This window comes from Ipomoea triloba, chromosome 4, assembly GCF_003576645.1.
Source record: "Ipomoea triloba cultivar NCNSP0323 chromosome 4, ASM357664v1".
NCBI lineage: Eukaryota > Viridiplantae > Streptophyta > Magnoliopsida > Solanales > Convolvulaceae > Ipomoea > Ipomoea triloba.
In genome coordinates this window covers 21,883,919-21,904,791 of record NC_044919.1, presented here as the reverse complement: position 1 = coordinate 21,904,791, position 20,873 = coordinate 21,883,919, and the positions used below count along the sequence as shown (strand labels likewise).

At 36.1% G+C, this 20,873-nt stretch overlaps 2 protein-coding genes across 2 annotated transcripts; one reads left to right on the top strand and one right to left on the bottom strand.

The window, feature by feature from the left end:
- The first annotated feature begins 1,190 nt into the window (after positions 1–1,190).
- On the top strand, positions 1,191–3,136 carry LOC116017524 (pectinesterase-like). Its single transcript, XM_031258135.1, has one exon. The coding sequence runs from the start codon at positions 1,262–1,264 to the stop codon at positions 2,924–2,926; it is 1,665 nt and encodes a 554-aa protein (XP_031113995.1). The 5' UTR covers positions 1,191–1,261; the 3' UTR covers positions 2,927–3,136.
- Positions 3,137–11,619: 8,483 nt separating this feature from the next.
- On the bottom strand, positions 11,620–12,950 carry LOC116014882 (RING-H2 finger protein ATL2-like). The gene has a single exon (XM_031254842.1). The coding sequence runs from the start codon at positions 12,820–12,822 to the stop codon at positions 11,905–11,907; it is 918 nt and encodes a 305-aa protein (XP_031110702.1). The 5' UTR covers positions 12,823–12,950; the 3' UTR covers positions 11,620–11,904.
- Between the last annotated feature and the right edge of the window lie 7,923 nt (positions 12,951–20,873).

Sequence of the window (20,873 nt, the reverse complement as noted above, 5' to 3'; positions counted from 1 at the left end):
CACTGACGGCCGTTCCACCATCGCGCACTAGCTAGTTGTATCTTGGCTCCAATCTGATTTCTTGGAAGTCCACACGTCATAAATATGTCTCTCATTTGTCTATTGAAGCCGAATACCGAGCCTTGGCAAATGCTGCAACAGAAGTTCTGTGGATTTAGAATCTGTTGCATGAACTCCAGTTGAATTTGGTGAAGCCTCCGATTTTTTTCTGTGACAACCTCAACGCCACATATATTTGTAAGAATCCGGTATTTCATTCACGTATGAAGCATCTTGTGCTTGATTATTTCTTTGTTGAAGATTTGGTCTCTAATGGTGCTCTGGATGTACGTCACATTCCTTCTTCTGCCTAGCTAGCTGACTTCCTTACGAAGCCATTGGGTCGTCATTTGTTTCTTCTTTTTCGGTCCAAGATTGGAGTCTCTGACAGATCCTCAATGTTGCGGGGGCGTGTTAAGTCTACATGTTGTTGACAGTTTCTATTGCTATATTATTTGTTCTAAATGTATTCTTGTGGTTTAGCTCTTGTTATAACTTCCTTCTATTTCCTCTCCTTGCATTGTACTGTATTTTATAGTTTGTTGCCTTTATACATCAATAGACATTCAATTTTTGCTATCTCCACACTTTCTTGGTTAGACTAACCGGCGATTTACAACAAGCCTTTCTTGATTTTTTTTTTTTTTTTTTTTTTTGCAACAAGCAGAACTACAAGAAAACTTTCTTTATCTTTATGGATAACCAATTCATTTTCAAATATAATTGGGAGACTTTACCCAAGAAATGGGTAAAAGAAAATTGGAGTTGAAAAGGGTTCGACTTCCACTTTCTAGCAATAAAATCACTCTCGTCACACTATTCTCGCATTGATTATGCTAGTATTTGCCTGCTGACGGATTACCTAGTAGTTGTGAAACCAACAAATTAAACATATAAATTGATTGCCATAGATGAAAACTACCTCGTCGACCAACTGATACATTGCAATTTTATCCATCATTTATCCCTTAACAACCTCGTACGTACGTATTTTATTTAATTTACCGGATCGGTCTTAATTTTCTGAAACTGTAACCTTAAATCCCTCAAAAAATGATATCTGGCTTCCCATTATTATAGGTTAGTTCGTCCATTTCTCAAGGCTATAAATGGTGTCGCCTGCAGTTTCAAATCATCAGAGCCCAGGGGAATTCAACTTTTCAAAGCCCTTCTAAGGCTTTCGAATAATTCCGGCCTCCCCCTGGTCTCTGCTCAATAAAAAATGGGCGATGGGGACAAAAATAAAAAGGTAGCCATCGCCGGAGTGGCATCCATTCTGCTGGTGGCTTGTGTGGTGGCCGCCACTGTCTCCCTCACAAACAAGGCCGGCTCATACGAGGTAACAAGTACCACCAAGGAGGTGGATGCCATTTGCGCCCCAACAGATTACAAGGAGACATGCAAGAACAGCTTATCCGGCGCTGCAAACACCAACGACCCCAAAGAACTGCTTAAAACGGCTTTCCAAGTCACCATGAAGAATATAAGCGACGCCATTTCTCGGTCAGCTCTACTCAAGAAAGCCGCTAAAGATCCAAGGACATCGGACGCGCTTGATCTCTGCAAGACCCTCTTGAACAACTCCATCGGCGATCTCGAAAAATCATACGACGCCGCAGGTGATTTCGACGTCAACAACATCCTAGAATACGCCAATGATCTCAAGGTCTGGCTCAGCGGTGCCATTACCCAACAGGAGACTTGCCTCGACGCTTTCGAAAACACTACAGGCGACACCGGCGACAAAATGAAAAATCTACTCAAGATTTCCGGTGAGCTTACCAGCAATGGCCTCGCCATAATTACTCACTTCACTGAAGCTGCCAGCACGTTGGAAACCACCAACAGCCGCCGCTTGTTGTCGGACAAACATGGTTTCCCGTCGTTTATAGACGCCACCGCTCGCCGCCTTCTCGATGCCAACCCGGGTTCCATTAAACCCAATGTTGTGGTGGCGAAGGACGGCAGCGGGGATTTTAAGAGCATCAATGACGCTATTAAAAACGCGCCGGCGCCACCTAAGAACATTAATGCCACCTACGTTATCAAGATCAAAGCTGGAGTGTACAATGAGTACGTGGTTGTTCCCAGGACTATGAGCCACGTTGTCTTCATCGGCGACGGTCCTACCAAGACCAAAATCACCGGGAACAAGAACTACGTTGATGGCATTGGCACTTACCAGACCGCCACCGTCGCTATCGAGGGAGACCATTTCACAGCCAGAGATATCGGGTTCGAGAACAGCGCCGGAGCGAACAAGCACCAAGCCGTGGCACTCCGGGTCTCGGCCGACCATGCAATCTTCTCCAACTGCGCCATCGATGCCTACCAAGACACTCTCTACGCCCACGCCTACCGCCACTACTACAGGGACTGCAGCATTAGCGGCACCATTGACTTCATCTTTGGTGACGCCTCTGCGGTGTTCCAAAACTGCAAGATGATTGTCAGAAAGCCACTACAAAACCAAGCCTGCATGGTCACAGCTCAAGGAAGGATGGAACGCCGCGGGGTGGGTGCCATTGTCCTCCACAATTGCGAGATTCTCCCCGCGCCCGAGTTGAAAACCGTCCACCCACCAGCCCAGGTGTTCCTCGGCCGCCCGTGGAAACAGTACGCCAGAACGCTCATCGCGGAATCATTCATTGACGGATTCATTGCGCCTGAAGGGTGGGCACCGTGGAATGGAAATTTTGCACTCGATACTCTTTGGTACGCGGAGTACCAAAATCGTGGACCGGGCTCTGACACCTCCAAAAGGGTTAACTGGAAGGGATATCTGAAGAATATTTCTCCACAAGAGGTTAGCAAGTTTAGCGCCGGAGTGTATATTCAGGCTGACCAGTGGATCAAGCCCACCGGTATCTCTTATGACTCGGCATGATGAAGGTGTTAGAAGCAACGGCTCCTTTGTCAATCATTATACCATGCAAAATACTATATATGTATACTCTAATTTTTTACTAGCAACTTCTACCCACTCTAAAATTCTTGATGTGAACACTTTTATAAAGACTTATAGGATGAAAATAACCTCTCATTGTTTTTTTTTATCACATCATAAAGTAAAATGGAGGAAATAGATTTAAAAGTATACCTAGTAAAACTTTTATACATAGGGTTCATTTTTAGTGCATGCTTCACTTTTTTATGTATTTTTTTAAACCAAAATATCCATTTCATTGCTATCAAAAACGAGTATATACACATGGCCCAAAAGTGACCACCAAAACAAGAGCCTAAGCCTCAAACTCAACGGGCCAATTATGTATTGAAAGCTCATTTTTAAAAATATATATACTTTCAGTTCATTAAAAATAAACATTCAGTATCCAAAAAATAAATATTTTCAGTTCATTAAAAATAAACATTCAATATGCAAAAAATTAAATATTTATCCGTTATCCACCGCATTGTAATGTGAAATATTTATCCGTTATCCACCACATTGTAATGTGAATGGTACATAGTATAATTTGGTGCTCGTTTGTATACCTGACGATAGTAATCACGGAATTGTTGTACACGCGGAGTAAAAAATTTTGTTTTTGTTGGTTTTGGTCATGACTACTAGTGTCCTGCTTCTCCTTAATATGCAGTTTTCTCATCCGTCTTTCCTGCTAACATTTTCAATTGAGTTCGATGCATCTAGTATGTATACCTCTCCTGTGCGTATACCTGTGATGAGAATTGTAACTCTGGAATAATATATATTCAAAGCAAGAGAATTAAGAATATAAATACAATCAATAGAGGAGCCCATTACAAGTATACTACTAATACTCTCTCTCAAGCTCAATGTGAGCGACCAACAAACAACATTGAGCTTGTCACGTAAAAGGGAAAACCGAGGAGCCACCTAGGTCACTCCGGGAGTTGTCACACCACAATTTAGGAAGAATCACAGGCATCCAAGCTCCTGCAAGAGACTGCCTTTGATTCTGAACTAATATTCACTCCCTTATTTATTTGATTTTGATAGTTATTGCCAAATTCTTAATGGGAATTATTGATACCCTTTTATATATTTGGTGTCTGCGTAAAATGAGTAAGGATTTGGAATGTTTTGGATCAACTTTGGAAGGAAAAGAAACAAGAAAAGGAAAAGAAACAAGAATAAGAATTGGAAGCTGCCTCATGGGCCCAAGGCCCATTTGTCTCCTATTTATGTTGCAATTTTCTACAATTTAGAGGTTCCCAACCCTAGTTAGCTTTTAATTTATTTTTTCTCTTCTCTTTAGATTTCCCTAGCATAGTTCAGATTAGTTTTACATTAGATTATTTAATTTCAAGCTTGGAATCTCGAATTGGAGTTGGATTTGTTCTTCATCATTAGTAAAGTTCTCTTCTTCCTTTATTTACTTTTAAAAAAAAAAAGCAAATTCTTTCCATTTTTTCCCACTTCCTTGTGTGCACCATTGTTGTCTTCCTCAGGTTCTAAAGTTTTTTTTTTCTTTCCATTTTTCTTCATTGCATCAAGACTTCAAGGTTTGGTTTCCTAACTCCTTTGATTTTTCTCTCTATTATTTTTAAAGAATTTGTGCTTCATTAGTGATTTTATTCTTTGAATGCCCTCTATTGTGCTTAACTATTTGTCCATCGAGGACGATGTCCAGGTTCTAGTGGGGGGGGGGGTACTGTTTTTGGGTTCAAAATGAAATTTATTGGATAACTTTGCTTGAAGGACTCAATATGCACAACTGTGGATAGTCTATTTTCTTTGCTTTGTGGCTATGATCACTTCCATGTCTGTTGGTTGGTGGTTGTTTTGGTGGTACTTGTGCTGCCTAGCTTGTTAGGGATGATTCAAGGTTGAGCTTTATTTAATTTAGTCTCTTGTCAATAGTTGGGTTAACCTCTAACCTAAATTCTTGATCATGTGTGTTATGCATCGCTAGTGAAGGCTTATGTGGAATTCCGGTGATATTTGCTTTGACATAGCTTGTCTCAGTGCTCTCATAGTGAAGTTTAGGATTTGCATGATTTGAAGTGATCTAGGCCATTGTTGTTAGCCCAAGCCTTTAAACCTACCCTTTATTATAATTGTTTTCCCTAGTTGTCCCCTTTGAGCCTTGTTTTTGTTTAATAAGTGCTAAGCACTTATTCCGTTCTCTATTATTGTTGTTTTTGTTTAACCCTATTATTAAACCCTTAGCCTTTAGCCATATATTTCCATCCACCCTTAGAGAGAATGTAGCATTTGTTCTTTAATTTAGAAGAGATTTTTTTTGGAGCTTATCTTTGTCCTAGTGTGGGGGTTTGGCGAAAGGAATCAGTTGGTTGTTTTGCTTTGAAGAAAAGAAAGTTGTTTGTTGGTTGAAAAGAAAAAAAAAAGATTGAAAGAAAAGAAAAGAAAAAATTGTTGTTTGAGAAAAAGTTTGAAAGTGATGAAAAGTTGTGAAGGAAAAAGAGAAAAAGATATGAATAAAAGTGCAAGTGGTTTACTTTGCTAGAAAAGTTGTGTCCAAACCCCACAGTTTTAGAGTGTTCTTGTGTTCTCAATTGCAGTTGGCTTCTTTGTATATACTTGTAGTATCTCTTCTAGATTTAGTTACGAATAAGTGTGAAATTCTCTCCTTTGTCTATTTTCCATACCTCTTCTTTGTTTAGCCATTCACCCTTAGCCACATTACAAGCCGAATAAAAACCTATTTGATCTTAGCATGCAGTTCTAGAGTTGATCTATGGGAGTATGAAGGGCAAGTCTATGGGATCTCATCTTAAGCCAAGTTTTGCATAATCTCAATTGAGTACATGTGCATACAGGGTCCTAATCTACTTAAATTTTGGTGCCGATTATTGGCCTGAGAGGGAAACTCATTTGTGATTCTAAGATGATTCTTGATGCAGGTTAGGTTGTCATGAGTTGGTTGGTGGTTTGCCTGGTTGTGCAGGGAGGAAGTGTGATCAGTTTCATTGCTTGGAAGGTGGATTGTCCTTGGTAATTGCTTGATGACAAGCAAAAGTTCTAGTGTGGGGGAGTTGATACCTTTGATTCTGAACTAATATTCACTCCCTATTTTAGTTGATTTTGATAGTTATTGCCTAATATAATTCTTAATGGGAAATTGATACCCTTTTATATATTTGGTGTCTACAGGTGCAACTGCCTAAAATGAGTAAGGATTTGGAATGTTTTGGATCAACTTTGGAAGGAAAGGAAACAAGAATAAGAATTGGAAGTTGCATCATGGGCCCAAGGCCCATTTGTCTCTTATTTATGCTGCAATTTTCTACAATTTAGAGGTTCCCAACCTAGTTAGCTTTAGTTTATTTTTCATCTTTTCTTTAAATTTTCCTAGCATAGTTTAGAGTAGTTTTACATTAGATTATTTAATTTCAAGCTTGGAATCTCGAATTGGAGTTGTATTTGTTCTTCATCATTAGTAAAGTTCTCTTCTTCCTTTATTTACTTTCTTTTCAGATTTCTTGCAATGTTTATGGTTATTTATTATTGTTTTGCTTTGTTTACTTTTATGATGCATGAGTAGTTAGCTAATGAGTTTGGATTAAGATTCTATTGCTATTCTTTTTATGATTATTGCATAAAGGGGATAATTTATTAACCTAGGGTTTTTATGTTTGAACTGAATTATAAATTCCTCTTATTGATAATTGATGCGCAGCTTCTATTGATTTACTTTGGAGAGGATTTCATCACAACGAAAGTTGAGTGAAAGACTCAGCCTAACCAATTTCAACTCAATTTTTCTTACTATGAGAATAGGGGTAATTTGGGGGCTTATAATGCTTTTTGTGTTTTAAGGTTAAGATTGATGCATCACGAAAGTGGGGCAATCCTAGCCTAATTATAGTTTATTGATTAAAAAAGTAGCTGAGCTGGGTTCTTGAGTGCATTGCCAATAAATCTCTTGGTTAATTGTTTTTTCCCTAATTTTGAGATAGATTGCAATACTCATAATCTGACCCATTCTTTTATCATATAGTTTATTCCTTATTTAATTTGCATTCCTTTTATTTTCCATACTCAGTCATAACTCATAATCTACTTAGATTCTAGTGAATTCCAATACTTTAGTGCCTAGAATTCTACATATCATACAAGTACGTGTCATAGTCCCAATCCTTAGCGGAACGACATTTACACCCACTTTTTACTATCACCATTTTACTCATCAGACACCAGCCATCTAACCTTAGCCGAGACATAAGAAGGCCTTATACTCAACCTTTGTAGAAGAACGAACTACAGTGCACTACTTCTAACACACCCACGAGACTAAGTTGGTACCAAGAAACACAGCAAACCCACTTGTGGACTTCCAATCATCAAGACTACCGGCCTAGTCAGAGTCCGACAAAGCATGTAAATTCGTATAAGTCGACTTTCCAATACGCAACCCATAATGCAGCGTAGCCTTAATGTAGCGAAGGACTCGCTTCAGCATTGCCCAATGAGTCGTAGTAGGCGAGTGCATATGCTAACACAACTGATTCACTCTAAAAGAAAGATCAGGCTGCATAACTGTAAGATATTGTAGAGCGCCAACAAAAATCCGATACTGAGTTGGATCCATAAAGGGTTGAGCGGAAGACTCCATTGTACAACCCAACGACACAAGAGTAGAGTGCGACTTATAGTTTACCATACCCGTACGCTTTAGAAAATCACTCATATAGCGCCGTAGAGATAGAAACATACCAGTATCCATGGGTATCGTTTCAATACCAAGGAAAAAAAACGGTGCACCCATATCTCGAACCTTGAACTCTAAAGACAACCTGGCTATTAACTTAGAAACACGAGCTGATTCACTCCCTATAACAAGGATATCATCCACATACATCAAAAGATATACCTGAGCACCACTAGTAGAATAAATGAAAAGAGGGATATCAGTTTTTGAAGGCTGAAAACCAACAGAGCCAAAAAAGTCATGCATGCGAGTAAATCAGGCCCAAGGTGCTTATTTCATACCATACAAAGAACGCTGTAACAAACACACATGATTTGGGAAATCCTTGTCCTCGTAAACCAGAGGCTGACACATATAAATTGCTTTAGACAAATTACCATTAAGGAAAGCATTATGACTGCTAAGCTGCCTAATGACCCAATCTCTCCAGAGTGCAAGATAAAGAAGCAATCGTACCGTAGTAGGCTTAACAACATGACTGAAAGTTTCAAAGAAGTCCTCACCGGTAATCTGATTAAAGCCCTTGGCAACCAATCTGGCCTTGTGGCACTCAACTGACCCGTCTGCCTTCCGCTTAGTACGAGCCAGAACCAATCGCCAAGTGTTGTTCTACAGCAACGCATTCAACTCCATATCCATTGCCTCACACCACTCAAGATACAGAACGACCTGAGAATAACAAGTAGGCTCTGGAGAACCAACCTAAGAAACCAAAGCCGCAGGCTCCGCATGCGCCCAAGATATGTGTCGCAACACCATGGGATGAGTACGAGCAACACTAGATTCCAGAGGCGGCCTCAGTATCGGGACCACAGACACACTTTCAGCAGGCATAATCTTAGTAGAAGTACTAGTAGCCGTATCCACCGGAATCACACAGGGCAACCCAAGGAATATAGTTAGCATTATGCTAACATTAAGAGATCTCTAGTTAAGGCATGCTTTTAAGGATTTTAGAGATCATACAATGTACTCTTTTATACAAAATTTGGATGGTTTCTTTTTCAGTTGTGCACATAATATATTTTGAGAAACATCCTTTAAGGTACCAAGAATAAACGTTGAGTTTATTCATGAAGGACCTAAGTTGGAGAATTAAAATGCATGTGACCATAATGGATACTACTCTGTTAAATAGAGGACGTGCCACTATGATTCGTGTGTTTTGTTCTTTGATGAGGGTTGTGCTAGTACTTGCACCAAGTGGGAGAATGTAAGATTTTCTCTAATAATATATATTATATATTATATATTATATATTAGGGCCTTAATTAAGTGGTACAAGTTGACTAGGCTTATTAAGTAGTTTGGTTGGATTGAATAACTAGAAGTTATTATTTAACCAGACTCTGTGCCTAATATAAACCTGGATTGATGGGGGTACAGGATATTCATTGTATAACACATACAGTTCACGGTACTTATACTGCTCAGTAGACACTAGTTCTGAGTCAAGTATGAGACAAATATGACTAACGATCAACGAGATGTCAACTATGGTTGGAGATCAAAATTGCTTCCGTTTCTGCTACGCTAATACGAGATTGGGTTTCTCGTAAACTATTATTCAATATGGTTAGATTATATTTATATTTAACATATACAAGAAACATATACATACAATATATATAAAGGGGACGGTGTGAGGGAAGCAACCCCCATTGTGGCTCCACCACTATGCCCCTATATAATAATAGGATTGAGTGATTTACCCTATTAGTATTTTTTTAATACTACTGACTCTATTACAATGTAGTATCTGTTCATAGCTACTTTCTCAACTTACTGAAGCACAACGAGTCAACATTTGACTCCACTGAGGCTCAAACCCACTCCCATAATCCATGTGGGAGTGTTAATCGGGACACCGGATGCCACTTGAGCACAAGGTCTTTGGCAATCCTATTAGTATTTAATATTCAATTGTTGTCATAATTATATTCTGCGGAAAAAAGAAATGTAGTACCTAATTTAAGCCAGCTGGTGCATTGCGGAATTATATGAGTCTCCTTGCTATGATTGCTAATAGGAGGTAGTGAAAATGTTGCAAGAGAATCTTATGTAATTAGCTAGCTGTGATTAAACGTTTTGTTTGGATAGATAATGCATTAGGTGTAACTAACATTATGTGATTGTGAATTTGTTGGTGCATATGTTTCAGTTGTTTGTGCGGAGCGTAGATAACTAGATAATTATCAATGTGTTGGTGGTCATAAGTATTTTGTTAATTATCAATGTGGTGCACTATTTCCTAACCGGTATTTTGTACTAAAAATAAATTGTTTAAAAAGTGCAACAATTAAGATTAAACATAAAAGGAGTTGCACTTGTGTGAAAACGTCTCATGGATCTTTATTCGTGAGACGGGTCGTGTCAATATACAAATATAATATTTATACTAACAAATGTAATACTAAATCAATAATAAAGTGTTTTTTAGTACTATTGACCCTGTTACATGTAGTATGTGTCATTTCATGCCGCTTGACTACAAGGTCTTTGGTATGTTTATTACTTATAAGGAAAAACAAACATTTTATTCTCGATTTAGTATTACATTTGCTAGTATAAGTATAATAATACATCTTAATCTGAGATAATAATAATCAATGAGACGACCTTGTACCAGTTTTTGTCAACATAAAAATGAAATTGCTAGGATAACACTTGCGTGTCTCAACCCGTGAGACGGGTCGGATCTTTGATTAATGGATCGGATCGCTGATCTCATTAATCAAAGATCCGACCCGCCTTACGGATTGAGACCCGTGAGATGGTGTCACACAAATATTTGCCTTATAATTGATGAAATGAAAGTGAAATAAAGAGCATAATGTGCAAAACAGAAGGTGTAATGCTAATCTGATTTTTAGTTCCGTGTTAAAACTATAATTTTCATATGCGCCTTATTATGCTTTATTATTAATTAAAGTGTTTTTCGTTTGAGATTTGAACTTTGTTCCCATACCTGCTTTTGTTTCTATTCTCATTTCTCACAGACACGGACAACACCAACCTTAATTTATGCACTTCAAATTATTGCGTTTTAAGGATTAAAAAAAAAAGAAAAAAGAAGAGGATTTTAGTTATTAATACAAATATTTTAATTATTGTGTCTTGAAAATTATATTAAAAAATTTTAAGTTTGACATTTCATATCTAATTAATTTGAAGTTTTTGTGTATATTTTTCACTTAATAAAATATAATCAATACAATCTTGTGAACTCGTTTATAAACTCACATACAAATTATTTAAATTGTATTATAAAAAGAAAAAATGCCTTATAATTACACTTCTCTGTTAGTCTCCCTAGATTAAAAACTAAAAACTATTCTTTCCGAAAAAATTAAAAACTATTTATTTTCATAGATAATGGTTTGAATTAATTACCAAAATGACTATCGGACTGCAAAATTATCAATTTACATACATCACTTCCTAATTATTATTATTTTTTACCTAATTCCACGTCACATACATCACTTCCTTTCTTATTAAATCAAAAAGTTAATTAGCAAAATATTAATTTAGTCACGAAAAGCAACATAAAATTTCAGCAATATACTCGAATTAAACAATCGCAAACGGAAGATCAAATTGATTAAAATTTTAAAAATTAAGGACTTAGGTAAAAAAAAAATATAGTCAAAAGGCCAAAAATTGATAATTTTGCTATTATATCATTTCGATACTTAACTTTTCCAATTTAATTGAATATATATATATATATATATATATATATATATTCAATAAAAATAAATAAATAACACTAAAGGAAATAGCTAATAGTGATAACTGTAATGGCTAATACAATATAATTTAACTAATATTTAAAAAAATACAACAAAGAATCGCCGAAAAGATTATATTCACGAAACATTAAAATTATTTAGTAATAAATAAATTAAAAACAAAATTGAGATCAACTTAAAATAATATTGAATTCGAATTATAAATTTAAATAAATTTAACAAAGAGTTTTAATACACACAAGAAATGTGATTTACGGAGTAATATAGATATTTTATGAACACTACCAGTCTGCTAGACTCCATATGTACAAGTCAAAGAAGCCGTGCTCCACGTCTTGGCGCGTGGATATGTTTCCCCCTTTCATACGTGTCATGTCATACGAGAGTCCTCATCCCACGGCCCTTGTAGCTCGAATTGTCACTGACAGGTCACCAAGAATTAGGCAAAATCACCTCGGGGTCGGAATCTTTGGACGAGTCAACTCGCTCACGCAACCGCCGCCGCCGCATTCCAAGTCAAACTCGGTGGACAGAGGCAGCGGAGTGCTGGGCCCACTCGGAGTTCTCTTGTTCATACTCAGTATTCTCTTCAAAGACAACAACCGACTCCCCGGCGACCGGAACCCGCAACTCGCGGGCGAACTCAGTGAGAACTCGGGATCTAACTCGTTCCGTGCTGGCACCTCTATTCTCACTCCGGTCAAATCCACACCCTTTCTCCGGGAACCCAAAGACGACGTCGTGGGCCCATTTACCTCGCTGCACAACCCAGAACTCGAACCGGGTTCTTCCCGGTTTTCGGCCACCGGTTCATTCAGTTTAACGTTAACGACCGTCTCATCCGGGTTCTTGTCCGGCCCGTGGAAGGCTTCAACCGGAGACCGGCACAGCGGGCAAGTAGTGTGAGAATGAAACCACATATCAATACATTGAGTGTGAAAAGAGTGGTTACACTTGGGCAAAAGCCGGCCCTTCTCGTTATCCTCGAACTCCGACAAGCACACGGCGCATTCCACCGGCTCGGTCCGGTCCTTGGACGAGTACTCGAAAACCGGCAGTGACCCAATCACGGCCGCTTCGAGCCCACGGCTGGCGGGGCCAGCCTGGTAATCGTCAACATAGAACACAATCTGCGCGCGGCGGTTCCGACTGCGCCTGCGGCGGAGCTCCCGGCGGCGCTGACGGAGGAGATGCCAACGCGCGTAAAGATGCAGCAGCACAATTAAAACCACGACGGCGAACAAAATTACTATGGCGCTCAGCATAATTTTCCCTCCCAGCTCGTATCCGTTGGACTCATTTTGCTCCACCACAGGAAGCTCGGTCGCAGAAGTGAAATTCACATTCATATTTCTTCCTCCATTCATATTTGGTTTTAGAGTGAGGAGACTGAGAAAGAGGGAGAGGGATAGAGAAGGAATGAAAATGGAGAAATACTGGTAGTGATAAAAGAGGGGGGAATGGGAAAGTTCTGGGAAGGGTTTGGTTGAGCGGAGTAGTTGCGAGGAGACTTCTTGAATATTATTGAGGTTTTAGTAGAAAGTAGGAAAGTCCAAAAGACGCGGGTTGACGCGGAATTTGAGTAAGAAAAACGTTATTAATCAACTCAATTTGGAATTTACTTCAATTTTTGTATGAACTTTATGTACACATTTATTATTATTATTATTATTATTATTAATTAATTAATTAATGTGTTTTCTATTTTTTAAGTTGTAAAATATTGGTAAAAATTTGTGTAAGATTGTCTCACGGATCTCAATTCGTGAGACGAGTCGGGTCAACATAATTTTGGACATAGTTAGTACTGTTATCAGTTGATCATTGATTTATTTTTATGACCCGGCCAAATTATGTTGATCCAATCCGTCTCATGGGTCTCACAATTGTGACCCTAAAATCTTTGATTAATTTATGAATTATAAATGAATATATAGGCATATTGGTTTTATCAAAATTTTGTAAAGTGGGGCAATCTAAACAAATTTTAAAGTTAATAATTTGAAATGTTGGTTTAGTTTCAACTAATTTTTTAATTTGACTTATGCCTTGGTAAAATAATTAGTTTGTCAGTTAATTTTGATTTATTTGACCACTATTCGTTGTTTGAATATAAGTGTTTGATTAATCAATTTTTTGTAACTCTAAAATGCTAAAATTCAATAAGCTAATCAAAATAACTTTTTCAATTAGCTTTTTGGAAAAAGAAATAATACCAAACAGCTATCAACTAACAGCTAATTTATCAAATATCTTTCTACAATAAACTAATGTTATAACTAGTTATATTCTCTAACCCAATCAGCTAATAGCTATAAAATAACAACTATTTACCAAAGAGGGCCTTAAATTTGTTGATATAATAGAACACAAATGATATTTTTCTCAAGTTAAGAATATTATTAAATATTCCATGTAGTTTACTTTAAAAGTATTATAATTCAAGAAATGTATATTTACTATTGATATTTACTAATTTTTATCACTGACTTTCTATCTGAATATAAAATGTTGTTTTGACTATTGCTTTTTATAAATTTTCATCATCGACTTTCAATTTGATCATAAATGGTCCTTTAACTATTGATTTTCTTTCAAATTTGATCCTCCAGTTAAATATACATCTAGTAAACATTAAATTTAGAGTTAAATCTATTTTTGGTCCAAAATTTATAGATGACAATCTACTATTAGTCCTATTTTTTAAAAACATCCACATTTCGTCCTAGTATTACTGTAGCATGAGCATTTGTTATCCTGTATCAACAAAATTGTTTAAATGTTATTAAATACAAGAGCATTTCGGTCTTCAATTATGATTTGATTTTTTTTTCAAAAAAAAATTAAACATAAAAACAAAGTGTGGTCAACCCACTTTGTATATATATATATATATATATATATATAGATCGAAATACCATATTGTATTTAACGACATTTCAATGATTTCGTTTGTAAAAAATAAAAAATGATTTCACAATAATACTAAGACCAAATAAGATGTTCTGATAAAAATGAACTGTCATTTATAAATTTAGGACAAAAATATAATTAATTCTTAAATTTAAGAAGAATTATATAAAATTTTGGTTATTCACATTCTAAAAAATGATGAATCCAATTTGCCTCTTTCAACAAGAAATTAATTTTTACATTATACTACTAGTAAAAATACTTTCTACTACTATATCACTCAACATAATCTCATTAGGTGAATCATTAGAAGAGAAAATATGCCTAATGTATTGCACGCTCTATCTATCGATAGAAGAGTCACCTCCAACCTGTTTTTCTTTTAATCATTTGCGTAATGAGTTGTTTACAATTTTGTAATCAATTATACATTTGCTTTCGCCACTAATAGCATGTTTGATTCGCGAAATAGGCCTGAAATGGAATAATATTCCCAGTAATAAACCTATTCTGCTGTTTGGTAAAACGTTTTATTCCCAGGAACAACGTTCCTTGGAATGACATTCCTAGGCCCCCTAAGTATTAGGCTATTCCTCAAAACTCAGGAATAACCTAATGTTGTTATTTTCAATTTTAACTCAGGAATAGCCTAATGTTGTTATTTTCAATTTTACCCAACGACGTTTTGGGAAAAGATCTTCATTTTTTCCAAAACACTCCTATATTATTTAAAAAAAAAAAACACTTGTAACTAAGAGCAATTAAGGCTCCTTAAATAAATGAGCTTTTGGCTCTTTAAGGCTTCCTCATCCTATTGTTAATTTCAAAAGAAAAACAATCTTCCTAAGTTACTGTTGTGGGATCAAAAACTCCCATTTATGTTTAAAAAAAATTATTTTATATATAATTTTTTATATTATTATTATTATTATTGTTATTCTTATTGTTATTGTTATTGTTGTTGTTGTTGTTGTTGTTGTTGTTGTTGTTGTTGTTGTTATTATTATTATTATTATTATTATTATTCCTTTTTGTTTATTATTATTATTATTATTATTATGATTACATATTTTATAAGGGTATTTATGTCTTTTAAAACATATTTCATTTCTATTCCCTAAACCAACAAAACACTGTAATATAATTCATAAATTAAAATCTATTCGTTCCGCGAATCAAACAATAGAATACAATTCCTATTCTAATCCATTCTTTATTAAATAACATTTCTATTAACTCAAAATTCATTCCGTGAAAGTGTAAATTAAACTCATGCAAACGAAACACATTTCCAATTGATCTCCACTTGCGATTCCGTGAGACAAATAACGTTTATTATTTACTATCTCCGCAGCTTATCGTAATGCATTCAAAGTTTCACACCTCGATGCTCCTCCGACTACTTACTATCTCCTATAAACACTACGCAACCCGCCAATTTCTGCAAAGCCGCGTAGTTTCTCCAAAAGGAACACATCAACACAATGTAGAAAGTTCAAAATATTTGACTAAAATTTAATGGGGAGTGGACCCATTTATTATCACCAAAGAACCCAAAATTATTTCTCGTTTTGCAGCATACATCTTATTCCACTAATAAAAACAAAAACAAAAAACCTCCATAAGCAATTAAGGAGAAATTAAAGGGAATAAAGCTACTTATCCACAATGTTGCAAAAATTACGCATAGACGTCGCTCTTAGACGCTAGGCAGTGGCTGGCCACCTAGAATTTCAGTGAAATTGTCGTTCTAGGTAGCCTAGGCGTCGACTAGGTCGCGGCGGACTAGGCGCCCTAGGCGGCCTAGGCAGGCGTCCAGACAACCAATTAGCTATTTTTTTGAATTTTTTTAAAATGGATTATTTCGCTCAAACCGATGTCATTTTTACTGAAATAAACTTAAATTGTTCAAATCGGTCGCAAGCTCAAAAAACAATATAATAATAAATTCGAAATAAGTTACTTTAATATTAATCATTTATGAGCTGTGACTGTGTCATGTTTCAATTCTGTAAATCTTTATAAAATTTACAATTCTACTCCGTATATGTTTTTTTAGGTTAATAGTTTATAAGTACCAAGTGTGTGTGTGTATATTTCACACACACACACACACTTTCACACTTATATATAACATTTTCACACTTATATATATAAGTGTGAAAATGTTATACCCTTCATTTATGTTCATTTTTTTGTCATGTTTTTTTTTTAAAAAAAAATATTATGCTATTATTATTATTATTATTATTATTATCTACGTCAATTTAAATATCTAAAATCTAAATAAATCTAAAATTTTAATATAAAGTATTAATATTGGGCACATATTTTTGCACATCGAGCATAGAAAATACTAGTGTGTGTGTGTGTGTGGTGGGGGGGGGGTTGTGTGTGTGTGTGTGTGTATATATATATATATATAGAACCCTTTTTCATGAGTACGTGAGAACTAATCTAATTATGTAAACCACCTCTAAGGGGTATATCTGTAATTTTTGTGCACTATGCAAGCCGAAGAAAAGGAAAGTACAATTATCACTCCTCCATCCATGTTTATCCTTTCTTTTCTCTTCTTTAATTTATTTCTTTGCATGTAAGTACAAATTGAAGCCTAAACTCAAATCATATACACTCCTTATATATATTAATATTTTTTGGGGGTTTTCTTCAGTACTTATATCAATGGTTAACTATGATTTGTTCCGTATGTCGTTGCGTTGATAGTGGGACGTTGTGTGCACTTCTATGTTCTATCTTTTGCACTTCGACATGCTCCAAACGGATGCACATTATTGTTGGAGTGTGCACTAGCGTTGTATTCATATAGGCTATTTGCGGGCGAGTGTACTTGTTTGGGCATTTATGTGCATTTAACATGGGATGACATGCATTTATTCTTACATTTTATCACCTTTTGTACATGTGTTGCGTTGTTGTTTGGTGGTTTCATTTATGTGTTGCACTGTCACAATCACTTAAAAAAATGTCCAAAGTATTGAAATATGTTAATCCAATGTCATTTGTCTATTCTCCCATAATGAGATACCAATAAAACATGTTCATAAAATGCACACAACATTACAAACAAGTGCAAACACCCATGAAAAAATGCCAATGGACAACAACCTAAAATGCACACAACAGAACAAAGAAGTGCACACTATCCATAATGCCTATATAAATCAACACCAAACTCCAAATTATCAAAACGTTACTTGATAGACTCATCCGAAGTTTGTGACCAGTACATTGTTCCACCGGGTGCAATATCCTTAACACACCCATCAAATGCAACCGATTAAGCTCCATGCATTGAAAAAACAAAAACAGGGACAAAATGCAAGTAAGAAATACCACCAACTCTAAAGAGCTGCTCCTAAAACCCATCGCCGCTCTACAATGCACACTCACCAACCCCCCACCCCCCTCCAAAAAAAAAAAAATACTAACACCAGATTGACCATAGAACAACAATGCAAAAAAATAATAATAATAAACATGACGAACAAACCAATTGCCCAAGAAATGTTACAATACTAAACCCCTGGAAATAACAAACAACAACAACAACAACAACAACAAAGCACATGAAGCTCAAATGTAACAACACCACTTGCAAGCCAGAACCACGCACAATAATCATAAATACCAACATGTACACAACAACATTAATTACACACAAAAATCCATCCGGTGCACTTAACGGACCAACTGAAATCTCAAATACAAATGTCTAATTCACCACACACCTTCACTACCCCAAAGACAAGATCAGATAATGTAGCATGCAACGCCGACTAATCAGAACCGAACTTCTACAAGGTATAATGCACACAATGAAATACACTAAATGCATACACCCACCCCTGCCTCTAGACCCGCGCACCCTTCAGCAACCATAATCACAAACTCGCCCCCACCACACCCTCCCACACACAAAAATGATACCCCTCTGTTGGTCCTGGTAGGTAGGGGTTTCAAGTCTCGAAGGGGGGGGGGGTGAATAGACTTGAACATATTTTTGAAAAATATCAATGATTCAGTTGAAGGAGCTCTGAAGGTTACTTCTTTATTACTTCAATGATTCAAGAGTTTAAACAACGGAAATTAATTATACCCCTAGTTAGTTTCTTTGAATATATTTTGTTCTTGAAAAATTAAGTTTGCGTGAATGTTATGTTGTGTGTAAAAGCGGTAATGTAAAGAGATTGAGAGAGAGAGATTTTTATAGTGATTCAACCTACATTACTCTTCTCCTTAAAATCTTAGAGAGGATTGCACTACTCCTTTAGTACAATAAGGGCATTCTAGCCTTGAACACAAAGCCGGGCTGAAACTCCACAGGTTTTTCAACTCAACCGAGTTTACTCCGTCTCTTTCTACTTCTACCAAGTAGAGATACAAAGAGGATGAAGAAAAACTAATTTTTCAATCTCCAACTAAGAGCTTGGCTTGATTGAATCTAGATATGAGCTTTCTTATTAGCACAAGACTCTTGAATTTGGATATCAACTTTGAGTTTTCTGTCTCACTGGTCTTGCTTTATTGTTTGCTTTTTGACGCTTTGAACACTTAGTAAATTTTTAATAGACCAACACCTTCTTCAGTCTTGAATGAAGGTATTTATAGGCGTTTAGAAATGTGTCCATTGGAGTGTAACACCCCCGATTTCGAAAGCATTCGAGCCTAGAATATTAAAGGATTCAATCTTAACAAAAGGAAACTTAACGATGGATTTCAAAACGTCAGAGTCTAATACTTAGCTCATTAGGGGTTCTATCGCCGTAGCCAGTCATACAAGACTGACTACCTGGCTAAACTAAAGTCTAAGCAATCCCAAAACAATCTAAGTCATAGGGGTTCTCGGACCCCCGTGTCCAAGCACCAACAAAACACAGCGGACATAATCTTCATACAAATCTATATCAAGACATTCAATCTAAGGCATGGATTAATAATCTAGGAGCTAGATAACAAATACTAATCTAATCTAACTCCTGGCAACACTCATCATTCAAAAATCCAAACCTAAAAGAGGTTAATAAAACAAGTAGAAATAAACCCGTTAGCATATATGCTAAGCATAAACCACTCAACCTTGTAAAATAGATTTATACATATATAGGTTTGGAAAATGAATAGTTAGACAAGCACATAGCACATTAAGCATCAAATACCAAATAACACTCATAAAGGATAAGTCAACTTATTATAGAATATAGGTTTAGGGAAAATAGATAGCTTTGACAATATTAAATAAAATACACCACAAGGAGATTTAAAAGAATAGCAAGTCATGCTAAATACATGCAAGGATAGATCACTTATGTACCTAAACACATACGAGAGCATCAATGTATATCTATAATGACATTAACTACCTACACACTTATAAGATGACCAAACAATCAATTGAGTACACAAGTTATACGACTTTAATTCAAGAGAATGACCAAATAGGGTTTAATATGCTAGGGGATATTCATGAATAGAAAACAAGGTTCTTTCTTTATGAAAACGACATACGTAAGCTCAAGAGGTTAAGGATAAAACCATTTCTTCATTATAACATAAGTATATGAAGGTAATAGCAAGATAGCATTTCAAAATATCATATACTATTATTCTATTAATACTCTCACCTTCGAGAAAATAATATTACTTGTCATAATACTGGAGGAAACTCATTCATTTCATCAGTCTCATCATATCTCATCATGTCTCATAGGAGTGGGGAGGTTAGGTCTTCACCATGTGTGAACGACTCTAATCTAGGCTCAGCGACCATCCACTGGCCTAATAAACTACTCCACTCTCAAATCTCATTTGGAAACATGACCGCTACCTTTAATGTGCACACCCCCTAACTGGGATCCCAAGCGTAGTGAGTAATAGCTCAAAGCCCTAAAGCAAACCTAAGATTTTTCCAGCGTGCTACTTTTCTCAACATAACATAAACTCTAAAAGGATCATCCGTCTAGTCGAGTATCATCTCAACATATCTACCGAAAGAATCAGTCGTCTAGTCGGGTTCTCCAAAATATAGGTTTTACTCACATTCAACATATACGAATATATATACACTCGTCATACAACCTCTCATTTCTGAAATAGACCATACATGATACATTTACACTTATATAGTAGAGTTTAGATGTGGCATGCTCCTTAGGTGTGACCGTGCGGCCTTTTTTCAGTCATTACTCATTAGATTACATCAAGTCATCAAATCAACGCGCAATATATATGTGTTATAATACGCACCATTCTACGCACTAAAATGTACTACAAGGCAAATAAAACACACCATTCTACACTATAACCAAATGCACCTATTTACTAAAAATTCATCAATATACGTAATAAAACACATCATTCTACGTATTAAAATGCACCACAACGTGTCTCATGTTAGATTATAAACATACACTATTTACAGATATTAGAAAACATGTGCCAAAATATGCACTATTCTACATATTAAAATGCACCACAACGTGTG